Source organism: Eubalaena glacialis, chromosome X (assembly GCF_028564815.1).
Source record: "Eubalaena glacialis isolate mEubGla1 chromosome X, mEubGla1.1.hap2.+ XY, whole genome shotgun sequence".
Lineage (NCBI taxonomy): Eukaryota > Metazoa > Chordata > Mammalia > Artiodactyla > Balaenidae > Eubalaena > Eubalaena glacialis.
Window position 1 is genome coordinate 77,811,970 of NC_083736.1, and position 13,251 is coordinate 77,825,220.

A 13,251-nucleotide genomic window follows, 5' to 3' on the forward strand; every position below is an offset into this window, starting at 1 on the left:
AACTCTTAAACACCAAAATTTTATGAGACCCTCTCCACTCTGGAGTGTTTACTAATGTGGATACACCAGCTTTCTATTTTCTTTTTAGTATTTTTAGCTACTCTAGAAATTAAACTCAATGTTTTGCAGCGCTTAATTACACATTTAAGTCACCCTTATACATTTATCAAAGCCCTCAATGACAGGAAGCTATTTCAAAACCCCAGATTACATCTCTACCTGGATGATCATTATAAAACAATTTAACTTCCCTTGCTCAATTACTTTGTCTACTTCTAATTAGTATGAGACTAATACATTTGGAATATATTTCTCATTCTATAAACCTTTATTGAGTAGCAACTTTGTCAAGGCCATGAGCTCTGAACTGGATTTGGGCAATCCAAACACAAATATTATCTTGTCCTGTACGTGACACAAACATAAGTGATCTAAGGCAAAATTTGAGCAATGTAAAATTGGTCTAAGTCCGCCAACCTTTTCAAATTTCATGATTCAAAAATTGATAATTTCTTTAATGTGTCTGCAATATGTTAAATAATTTAGAGACACATATCTAGTTTGAAAGGTTAAGTGATTTGCCTAAGGTAAAAATGTTCTCCCATAGGTTCTAGTCCCAGATTTGCCACTTTTGTGGCCTTAGGTCAGTGGTTCTCATACTTTAGCATGTATCAGAATCCTTCAGAGGGCTTGCTGCTTGGCCTTACCCCAGAGTTTTTGATTCAACAGGTCTGTTTCCAAGTTCTCACATGATGCTCCTGCTGCTTGTAAGTACATGTCTTAAATAAATCATTTATTGCTTATAACAAATCTATGAAATAAGTATTATTATAATCCCTATTTTACAGATGAAGAAACTGAGGTACAGAGAGGTTAAACAGGTTGCCTGATATTACACATCTAGTATGTAACAAAAGCTGGGACATGAACCCAGGGTATGAATCCTGCATCTACAATCAGTGTACTTAAGAATATATGTCTCTATATGCTCTTGATTTTACCATGTGATACTTTAACAGAAATATTCACAAGACATGATTAATGCACAGAAGAGGAACACATAGACAAAACAGTATCTAGGGAACGCTTTGCAGAAAAGCTGAGTCATGGCTTATAGGTATAAGAGTACTCAAAATGTTTGAATCCATCTCAAGCACTTAGCAGCTATGTGATCTTAATAACTTATTCTCTTTGGGTGTCCATTTGAAACTTTCTATGTGCAAATTAGATAATATTTGAAAAGCACTTAGCACAGTGTCTGGCACAATAGTGGACACTCAATAGATAATAGAGTACTCAGAATGAGGGGAAAGATTTTAAGGTAGTGACATTATGCAAATAAATGAATGTGTGAAATAGTTGTTTGGATAAGGGGAGAGGATATTGATTAGTATAAAACACTGATGAAGGCCTAGCTGAAGATGGAAACCATGCGTTAATAATGACCCCAATTCAAATAAATGGCTCTGCTTTTCTCTAACTGTGCTCAACTGCATGGATGTAGCATAAAGAAGGCATTCATTCATTCATTCAACAAATATTTATTAAGCACCACACTAAATCAGTCACCACACTAGGCACCAAGGAAACCAGGGTAAATGAAACAGCCCTCAGTGGGTAGTGTCTGAATTCTAGAGGTAGTGGGCAGTGAGTATTGGATGGAGAAAAAAAAGAAAACAATAGACAAAGCAGAGAGCTAGACTAATCCAGAGTTGGGATTTTGCTAAGTGGCAGGGACAATATGATAAAGAGGCAAGGCAGTTGAGGGTGATGGTAAGAGAATGGTTGCAATCATGAATAAGAAAGCAAGACAAGTTGGGGAGGAGGGAGCTAATAAACAGAATTGTAATAAGCAGAGAGAAAAGAGAGAAGAGATTAAAGATCTCTGAGAAGCAGAAGAATCTAGTTGGTGAAATTTCTACTGACTTTCCTTTATCCTCCAGATTTTTCTGAGTTTATAGAGCTTTCCTAAATTTTGCCTGACAGATGACCACATATATGATGTGACTACGTAGTAGAAGGCAACTTTTGGAGTATAGCTTATGAAATTCATTTCATGACATAATGCGCTCTCATCTACACATGGACAGTTGATAAATAGTTTATGTTTATATATTTAAATATGTATTATATATTATTATATAATATTGTATAATATACATATTTACATTAACTTATAAATAGATATTTGTATAATTTATATTTCATACATTATATGTAATATATAATATTAAAATAATACATGGCATTTATAATAATATATAACCCTAAATGTATATTAAACTCTGGTCTTCATATGTTGAGCACACATCAATGGAAGATAAACAGTAGTGTGTTGGCAATGGGATTGTATCTTATATCATCAGTGTAATATCTTAAAACAAGTCATAGTATGCCACGTATTTTTTGAGCTCCTTGCCTAAGTGGTTGCATTTGTCATCAAAGTACGCTAGAAAAGAAGGTCCACATAATTCTTTACTGACCCCAAAATAGCTGGTAAGATATCTTCAATGATTTTCATTAAGTACATTAACTCTTAAAATGAGATATTTACTCAGATCTGCTCATACAGTTGCCTGTTTCGCCATTAAAAGTACTCAAGTTTTGCTGGAAACCTAAAATTGCTCTAAAAAATAAAGTCTATTAAAAAATACCAGGGTATTGTAAAATGTTTGAAAGCTACAACACCAAGGCAAATGATATATTTACAGTACCTTCCTCCAATTCTCTGCAAATGTTCTAATAAGCAGTGATATAGATTCGTATTTTTACAGCTTAGATCAGCAAGCAACTCTCCAAAATATTTGGGGTCCAATTTTTCAGGGCCATCATCCTGAATTATCACCTGAAGAAAATATCAATCACAATTATAAACAATATTAAGTTCACAGATATTTTGCTGTGAAATGAAAAAAGTGAAATAACCTATTAATACAAGTAACTCATCACAAAGTCATCACATAAATGAAGCCACTAAATTTTCTTTGTAGCTGATATATACATTTTTCAATATGGGAGGAATTTAAAGGAAAAGCAACATTGTAATGGCATTTTCAGTTTCATTTCACTCAAGTCTAAGTGATCTAATGAATGCAAAACTTGAATAATTTACATAAAAATTCTTGAATATAGATGCTTAAATGAAAAGTAAAACAAGTAAATCAAAATCTCTGAATTGCTCATTATCATCACATGGCTTATTCATCTGTCAGTATCATTCCACTGATCCTCAGGTTATCTCATTGCTATAGCTAGCCAGGTAGATAACGCCTTCCTGCCTCACCTCTCTATGTGTGTCCCTTCCAAAACCATTAACTTTCCCAAGTAGAAAAGGGCATTTCTTTAGCCAAGGACATTCAAGTACTGAGCTCCCTGTTAGAATCTGCACACAAGTAATTTGATACACTTAGTATTTTGCCTATTTTTCTCCCTTAGCCAATTATAATGCCCTCATAATGCTGTGAAAACCATGGAGTTTTTTTTCCTTCCAGTTTAATTTGACAGGGTAATTTTACAGTTTCAAATTATCTTATTTATTTCTTTTTTTATTTTTGCACAAATATTCTCCTGTCATTTCACTGTACACTAGTTAACATGTTGGGTATACAATTCTTTGCCCACATTAGTAATTTGTGCCATTACTAAAACTCTTGCTCTTGTGATTTCAATGTGGCACCCAAATAAAGAGTCACAGAGTCCAGGACGGGGAATGATTTGCATCAGCCTGGTGTCTGTGTTCATAGATAAAAAGAGGTGTTAAAAGTTACCAAAGGGAGGTGATTTTATTTTGAGAAATGATAACAATAACTAATATTTATTTAGCTCTTACTATGTGTCAGCCATTGTGCTATGAACTTGACATAAAGATTAAATGAGGTGGGCTTCCCTGGTGGCGCAGTGGTTGAGAATCTGCCTGCTAATGCAGGGGACACGGGTTCGAGCCCTGGTCTGGGAGGATCCCACATGCCGCAGAGCAACTGGGCCCGTGAACCACAACTACTGAGCCTGCGCGTCTGGAGCCTGTGCTCCACAACAAGAGAGGCCGCAATAGTGAGGCCCGCGCACCGCGATGAAGAGTGGCCCCCGCTTGCCACAACCAGAGAAAGCCCTCGCACAGAAACGAAGACCCAACACAGCCAAAAATAAATAAATAAATTAATTAATTAAAAAAAAAATTAAATGAGGTAATGTTCTCTTGTAACCACTACACAACATTGCCTCCCAAAAGACCTCTTGTGTTTGTTTTCTCAGCAACTTAGGAATTACACTGCCCCTAACTGCATTATTTTGGAGGTTAGCTGGGCTAGGAGTTGAAACAGTCAAGAGTTTGATTTGCTTATTGTGAAACTATGCAAAGTATGGCTGAAGTTCAGTTAATAAATTTTAATCAGTTAGAGAAAAGGTGAGAGTATTAAAATTGAAGAATGGGTTCTTTTGACCAAACAGCCATCAAGGTAGAATAGCAAGAAGCAAAATTTCACTCCTTTGTGTATATGTTCCTCCTTAGTTGTATACAGTCCACAATTTATGGTAACATTTGAGTAACACAGTAAAAACCAAAACCCAGTTGGGTTCAAAAGTGTGGAGGGGAGAGGACAGACAGAAATCAGATTCTCTTCTGCTGTTAAGTCTTTGCCAGGACTACACTCAACAATAAAATGAAATTTCCTAACCATAAACTATGACATGCCAGTTAACAATATTTTCATTACTAAATCACAGGTCGGTAGATTTTAGTTTTATTGGAACTGTTTGTAGGTGTGATTTGACATTTCTTTTAGAGTTGGCTCAAAACCATGTTCTTCTTGACTTGAAAAAGCCAAGATAGGGAGCCTCCCAAGGAAACATGAATGTTTTCAGTCAGAATAATGGTAGCTCTAATGGATGGAGGTTTTCTCTCCGTGACAATATTGAGTTGATAAGATACTTGAAATAAAATTACCTCACATCAGCATTTCTGCCTGATGAATGAGAGCTATCTTGAATGTCAATCTAAGATAATAGCTTTAGCTTTCACATATAAACAGGGCAGGAATACAAACTGTGCTGAAGAATAGTTGTTCCCAGATACACAAAATGTGATATTTCTCAAAAAATTACAAAAATTATTAAAGATTCTTTAGCATGCATCCATCAAATACTTTTAATCAGATCACTATTTGACCATAATAATGGCTAAGCAGTCCAACTCCTTGTGTCTGATTGCTAGTAAAAGCCTCTGATTAGAATTACTGCCACAAACCCAAGGCAAGCAACAATGTTTAAGTGTGAAACCAGAGGCAAATCAGCAGTCATTTTTCAGAAAATCTATAGAAAGGAAGTACCTTGTAAAGGAAAACCATGGGCTTCACCTCACTACTGCCTTGGAAGTTCTTGTCCTGTTTCCAGTCTGGAGATTTGTTTCTTATTTGTGGTCTATGAGATTCCAGGAGTGGAATTTCTTTTGCTAGTATCTACATTATATAAACTTTGATATTCAAAGATGATATTTTTGACCAACCATATTTACAAAATTCAGTGGTAGTGATTATAGAGTCTTACCAATAGTAGACACACAATAGTTGCAGGTTTCACCTGAGCTATCTATATTTTCTTGCCTGGCCCCCTTCAAGCTTAGTGGCACACGTTTTTGAGAATGCTGTTCAGGACTAGGGATAGCCTGTGATGAAGGCACAAATCACAATCTAGTAGTAATCTCGTAGTAGAGGGTACTGGCTTAATTAAATTTATCCCCACTAGGTAACTGGCTTATGTATGCATTTTTCACCTATTTAGAATGGTTGCTTAGTGGATTCAAAAGTGCTTAAAATGCCATGTTATATAAAAGCAATTATACATAAATGCCTAACCCTCTAAAAGGTCATGGACATGTTAACTAATAAGGTCTTCTGTGCTTAGACCCTCCTGGGTAGTAACTTTTTGCTACATGACAACAGAAAACATCACTATTAAGGAAAGCTTACAACGTATAGAGTATTATCCTGCAAACCTTATATGGTGACACTTGTAGATAAATAAGGTTACTGCTTCATTAATTTTGCTTTGATTTGGGACATTTAATAGCTGTCAGATAGATTGAAACCATAGTTAATCCAGTTGGCATTAATCCCTGTGAAATGAAATGCATTTTATGTACAACGTTATTTGGCTAACAAGGTAAAAAAAAACAATAATTGGTCTCTTCCTATTTTGTACCACAAGAAGAAATCCTAGGAGAAAAAGTATCAGAATTTTAGGTTCTGAAAATCCTCAGTGCTATTTTAATCTCCATAGATATTTTAGTAAAGAAATGTTGCATTATACAGTACCTGGTACACAGAAGATTTTCAATAAATGTTGTCACTGAATTGAATGTATTGTACAATAATTATAATTCTAAAATGAAGACTTGACTCATAACAACAGTCCTGTACTTGAAATAAAGACCTAATTTAATTTTCTGTGAGTAACTCTAGGCAGCAAAGTGTTGCAATGAAGAAAGAATGGAAATTGGAGCCAAAGATGGAGCTCCCACTTCCTAGTTGTGGCCTAAGTGTATGTACTGCTTAACCTCTCTGAACCTCAGGTTCCTCAACTGTAAAATGCAGGTAATTTAGTACTTATTTTATAAAGTTGCTGGAAGTATTACTTTGGAGGGGGGCAGGTAAATTATTAAACTGTCATGTAAAAACCATCATACAAATAATGGTTTTATTTAACTGAACACATATGGACAATTGGCTATTTGAATAATGATAGAAGGAGTGGAAGATGGTTATAAATTTTCTACAAGGCTCTCAGCTACATGAGTGTAGAGACACTCTTTTTATACATTTCTTTAATTCCAGCACATACCATAGTGTCTGAATATAGTAGATCCTCAGTAAACAATTGTTGCATGAGGAAGTTGTCATAAAGGATGTAATTTGGGCTAAATGTTAACTATAATAGATGGAAAAGCACTAGTTGGAAGAGGTGCTTTAACAAGGCAACTGAAGGGCTTCCCTGGTGGTGCAGTGGTTAGGAATCCGCTTGCCAATGCAGGAGACACAGGTTCGAGCCCTGGTCCGGGAAGATCCCACATGCCCTGGAGCAACTAAGCCTGGGCGCCACAACTACTGAGCCTGTGTGCCACAACTACTGAAGGCCATGTGCTTAGAGCCCATGCTCCACAACAAGAGAAGCCACCGGAATGAGAAGCCTGCACTCGCAACGAAGAGTAGCCCCCGCTCACCGCAACTAGAGAAAAGCCCGTGTGCAGCAAGACCCAATGCAGCCAAAAATAAATAAATTAATTAGTTAATTAAAAAAAAAAAAGCAGCTGAAATTGACTTTATCCGAAACCTAGTCAATGCTGTCCTTGCTCCCTTTTTGGTGTATATGTATAGATTTTGACATTTTATTATAAAATAAGATGATTCTTCCACTCCTAACAACTAAAAAAAAAAAGTAGATGGTTTGGATTGTCATTTTATAATGAATCCAGGTGACTAATTTGTAACTGCTTAAATTATTCTGACTGGAAAATAAAATATATTTTCCTATAACACACGTGACTACTGAAAACTTATGAAGCTTTTTCTCATGAACAATGGGAATTTTGCCACTAATCATGTTTTTTCCCCCCTTGTGGTTTCCAGAAATCTCAGAGCCAAGTTTTTAGCCCATTTTTACTAATGACATGGAACTCTGTGGCCTGCATTTCTGTGTACTCTATTTTCCTTCTGGTGTTATTGCCCCATTATATTTACACTGCCCTTGACATTTCTTTTTCTGTTCTATTACATCTTATTTGTTCTTTTAAGACACTCTAAATACTTTTTGTAATGAAACGGGAGATATATCCCAATGAAATTAATTTTAAATGAATATGTATTTTTTAATGCATAACTTCTTGGAAACATCTTTGTTGCTACTTTTTTCTCTTCTCCACCTCTCTGCCATTTCTCTATTCTGCCATTCCTTAGTATGTAATTTATTCAAGGAATGGAACCACTTCTTTATTATGTAAGCAAAGCCAGTGGAGAAACTCACTGCACATATGTAGTAGCTCTTTCAATGCATTGATAATTTATCTTACATTCTAACTTTTTTTCTTAACCCAAAGGCTAAAATCTATACCCCCAAGCCACATGCAGGATTTAAAAGGTCTCAGTGGCATGATGCTTTCATTCATTCACATTTATTTATTTATATCTCACACACATTTATTGAGAACTTACTAAGTACTGCCTTATGGTACAGTTCTAAGTGCTACTGGGAAAAAAAAAAAGACATAAGATACTGTTTCCTCCTCTCTCAAGGACCTTATGGTCTTTTAGAAGAGCTAAGATATGTATCTAAATAACTTTATATGATAGATTGCCCAGTTCATAAGAGCTATGAAGAGAAGCACAGATGAAATGGTAAAAGAGTGCTCTCTTCTCTTCGGCAGCACATACACTAAAATTGGAACGATACACAGAAGATTAGCATGGCCCCTGCGCAAGGATGACACACAAATTCGTGAAGCGTTCCATATTTCTATGGGAGGGATGTGAGCCCCGGAGCCTTCACCCCGTCCTGTGGTGTCTCCCCAGGTCTTCCACAAGCTGGCCTCCTACAAGGGCTGTTTGCTGTCTAGCCTCAGCACGATGCTGAAGACGTGGGTTAGACTGCAGCCCAGGGCAGAGACTCCTGAGAGCCCTTGTTGCCGAGAAAGCCAACTGTGAGACGCCTTGCTGGCTGCTTGGAGGAAAAAAACCCTGAACACCTGCTGGCCGAGTACTGCGAGTGGCTCCCGCAGGCCATGCAGGTTGACCTCGAGAAAGCCTGGCCGCCCACTCCTGACCGCTGACCCAGTGCCTGCCTGAGGGGCCAAGGACTGGCCTGCGGACCCAGGGGGCCTGGCAGCGGCCAGTGTCCGGCCCAGTCACCCTGACCCCAGACCGCGCCCAGGAGGCAAGTCGAGCCCCTGGACACCCTCGTTCATCATGGCTCGATTCTGGGCACAACGTGTTGCCTTCCCTGGGCAGTCCGACCCAGGGGTGACTTTTGTAACTATTTATTACAGGGTGGATAATGGTTTTATCTCCCATGCTGGCCCCATTTTAAATGTGCTCTATGTACTACATTAGTCCCTGTAGAGCAGCAGGGCTGCTGGGCAAAGGCAACCACGGGCCCTTCCTCTGCTCTCCATTCCCTGCGAGTGTGGTGCACCCTCCCCACAGCCAGGGAGGGCCCCCAAAGCTACTGCTGGCTCCTGTGGAGTGGGTGTCTCCTCCCCGGTGGTCAGCCCCCCACTGGCTACATTACTGTAATAAACCTTAGCTGTGACGACAACAACAACAACAAAAATGGTAAAAGAATTATAGGAAGGAAACCCAGCTTTCAGCTATATGAGAGTGGTTTTATGTAGGAAGATTCTTCAGACTATGACAACTGATTAGGTGTGAGGTGGCAAATGAGAGGGAAAGTAAAAAATAATGCTAAATTTTAAGTCTGGTGATTAGGGCACTGAAGACATCATTAATAGAAATAGAGGGCATAGAACGAAAAGCTGGTATATGGTCAGTCGGAGGTGACTGTGGGACAGCCAAGTAGAGACATCAACTATTCCATTAAAAATTATGGATTAAAGCTTCGGAGGGAAGTTTGGGGAGTTGTCCATGTAAAGGTGATCATGTAAAGGTCATAGAAGTCAAGCTTTTACAACATATAGTCAAGGGAGAAGGGGTAGAGAAAGGAGAAGAAGGCCAAGGATGGGTCTTTGGGGAAGATCTGATGAAAGAAAGAAGAGGAGCCTGAGAAAATTAGAAGCAGCAGTACAGTATAATGGAAAGAAAGAATATCAAGAATACAATGGATCAACATTATCAACTATTCCATCTTATTCGAACTGGAATAAGATGAAAATGAAGCAAAAAAGGAAGTGGAATTTGCAACTTAGAGGTCAATAAAAGCAGTTTCAGGAGAATGTTGAAACTAGAATCTAGTTTTCAAAGTGTTAAGGAATGTGTGGGTAATGAGGAAATGGCAGCAGTGAGTATGCCTTCCTCCTTCAGGGATTTTGCAAGTGAAGGGAACAAAAATGATTGAGATCATAAGTCAGTAGATTGGTAGGGTTGCTAATGGAGTCACCTTGAAGACAAGGTTAGATTATTAATTCTCAAAGATCAGAAGAATCAAAAGTTCACTGAAAGTACAGAGAAACTTTTCAATGAAGTAGGGTGTTGAAGGAGTTCACATAGTGAACGCAAATTGTGGTCCCTGGACCAAGTAGCATTAGGATAACGAGTGAACTTGGAAATGCAAACTATCAAGTCCCAGCAATCTCTATTTAAGCAGGTCAGCCAACTGATTCTGGTACACAAAAAAATCTGAGTTCCACTGCCCATTCTTGGTAGAAGGCAAGGTTACCTGCAGAGAGTAAGAGAACAGCAATGGGACCTAGAGTATGAAGAGGGAAAAATAAAGATTATATACTGAGGACCGGGGTGGCAAGTCAATCAGAATTAACTAAAAGGACTGTCTAGCAACAGAAGGAATCCAGCAAGACAGAGATAATCTGTACTAGACTAAATTGGTCTAGTTTGCAAACTTTCTCTAGCACACGAAGTCAAAATCTAGGTGCAGAGAAAGTGGATGGCAGTCTATCCAAAGTAAGGGATTAGCAAAGTGAGGACTAATCAGAGAAGGCAACAATTTTAAGGGTTTCTAGCAAGAGCATTGTTGAATCAGCTGACAGGGGACACCAGCCCGGTTTGGAACTGAGGGCTGGAGAGCTTGTTGAGGGCAAGGCTCAATGGGAATTAGAGAGTAGGAGATGAAGTAAGAAAGTGGTGATAAGAGAAAGAGAGATTCAGAATTCCAGATGAAACAGTTTCAAGTGATGTGGAGGTTCAAGGAGTGGCCAAAGTCTATGAGAGCTGAAGATGTAGTAGAAATGAAGAAATTAAGGGTGATGAAGAACCATGAGGACAGAGCATGAGAAAGATCTCTCATTTGAGTGGAGAAGTTCTCATAGATGATTCCAGGGCAGGGGTCAGGGGAAAGTGGGGAGAAGATTGTAAGCTTGCCAGTGAAACTGTTGAAGGATGATGAGAGTGACTAGAAGGTCAGTAGTAGTGATAATATGAGCCAAGAGGAGAGGTGTATATGAATTGCAGGGTTTTAAAGAGAGGAAATGGTTGATCAACAAAAACCAGAACACTTGACTGTATAAAATTGTACTGAGAAAAGAATTAGCAATAGATACATAGAAAACCAAACAAAAGAAAACATTTAGGGAATTATTAACACCAGCAAATAATAGTTGTACTAATAAAAGCAGCAAAATAGTACACAAATTGGTTCAGCAGTAAATAATACTTTCATAGCAATAATAATATAAACACTGAATAAGATTTAGCCTAAAATATGGGGATTTAACTATACCGAGATGATGAAAGGGATGTAAACAGGTAGGTGGGTGATTAATAGAACTAAATCCTTATGTACCAGAATTACCAACAGATAATATACAACATTGATAAATCAAAAAATAGCAGCATAAGTATATCCATATTATTTAGCTATATGGAAGTAAAGACAAGAAGAAAAAAAGCTAAGAGTTGAAAATTGTTGCCTCTAACTTCCGCCCTTTTGGCTCTCTGAGCAGCACCATGGCAGTCGGCAAGAACAAGCGCCTTACGAAAGGGGGTAAAAAGGGAGCCAAGAAGAAAGTCGTTGACCCATTTTCTAAGAAAGATTGGTATGATGTGAAAGCACCAGCTATGTTCAATGTAAGAAATATTGGGAAAACACTAGTCACAAGAACTCAAGGAACCAAAATCGTATCTGATGGTCTCAAGGGTCGTGTTTTTGAAGTGAGCCTTGTTGATCTGCAGAATGATGAAGTTGTATTTAGAAAATTCAAGCTTATTACTGAGGATGTTCAGGGCAAAAACTGCCTGACTAACTTCCATGGCATGGATCTTACCCGTGACAAAATGTGCTCCATGGTCAAAAAATGGCAGACCATGACTGAAGCTCACGTTGATGTCAAGACTACCGATGGTTATTTGCTTCGTCTATTCTGTGTGGGTTTTACTAAAAAAATGCAACAATCAGATTCAGAAGACCTCTTATGCCCAGCACCAGCAGGTCCGCCAGATCTGCAAGAAGATGATGGAAATCATGACCCAAGAGGTGCAGACAAATGACTGGAAAGAGGTGGTCAATCAATTGATTCCAGACAGCACTGGAAAAGACATAGAAAAGCCCTGCCAATCTATTTATCCACTCCATGATGTCTTTGTTAGAAAAGTAAAAATGCTGAAGAGCCCAAGTTTGAATTGGGAAAACTCATGGAGCTACATGGTGAAGGTAGTAGTTCTGGAGAAGCTGCTGGGGATGAGACAGGTGCTAAAGTTGAAAGAGCTAATGGATATGAGCCACCAGTCCAAGAATCTGTTTAAAACTCAGACTTTTAATGGTGACAAATAAAAGATCTTATTCGTGATAAAAAAAAAAAAAAAAAAAAAAAACAGAAAATGGTTTCCTCTGGGCATCAGGCGTGCATGGAAAGGGTTGGGACAGGAACTTGCTGTTTGTTTTATGCCATTTAATAATATTTGACCTTTTAAGCTATCTATATGCATTACTTTGATTAAAAAAAATAAAAACTATTTTTAAAAGAGTAAATAAATAACAATTCTTGTTTGCCACAGAACAAGAGTTCAAAAGGGCACAAGAGCAGGAGGTAGCAGGAGACAGATAAGGGTGGTGTTGGAGAAAAAATGGGTCCAAAACAGATATCAATTAAATTTGGGGAAAGGATAGCAGGGAATAGAGTTTTGCACAAAAGACACTCATTTTCAATAATGGGGATGGAGAAGGCAATAAAGATGGAGAAGGACTGGAGTCACATGTGACTGAGTGAGGGAACAAGCAGAAATGCTGAGTTTATTAAGCTAAGCAGCCCAGAGTTTCCATCATTAGTGAATGACTTATGTTAAATAAACATTGTAACAAGCTTCCTGGATACTTGTCAGAAAAAGCACCTGACACTAAGATCTGTGCTGTCTTGATGTTGACAAAAATTAAATTTTCAAATGACAGAAGAAAGGCATCACAAGTTGGAGAATTTTCCATTGGCAATAGCACTATCCAAGTGAGCAGGACTCTTCCCTTGATATCTTCCCATGACTCAAAGTTTTCTTGGAAGCCTCAAGCCAAATGCAAGAGTTGTACATGCAATATATATAATTATTTGAGTCTTTATTATAAACACCACTTGTATAACAACTTGTA

General features: G+C 38.0%; 1 protein-coding gene, 1 non-coding gene and 1 pseudogene across 2 annotated transcripts in view; 2 read left to right on the top strand and 1 right to left on the bottom strand.

Moving 5' to 3' along the window:
- The window catches only part of POF1B (POF1B actin binding protein), an 85,498-nt gene that overhangs the window by 30,158 nt on the left and 42,089 nt on the right, over positions 1-13,251 (bottom strand). The window contains exon 6 of the mRNA XM_061178669.1: positions 2,715-2,845. Coding sequence (XP_061034652.1) covers positions 2,715-2,845 — 131 coding nt within the window. The remainder of the gene's footprint in view (positions 1-2,714; positions 2,846-13,251) is intronic.
- Positions 8,400-8,504, top strand: LOC133082855 (U6 spliceosomal RNA). The gene has a single exon (XR_009699071.1). It is a non-coding gene; the product is annotated as a U6 spliceosomal RNA (small nuclear RNA).
- LOC133082193 (small ribosomal subunit protein eS1-like) lies at positions 11,622-12,416 on the top strand (annotated as a pseudogene).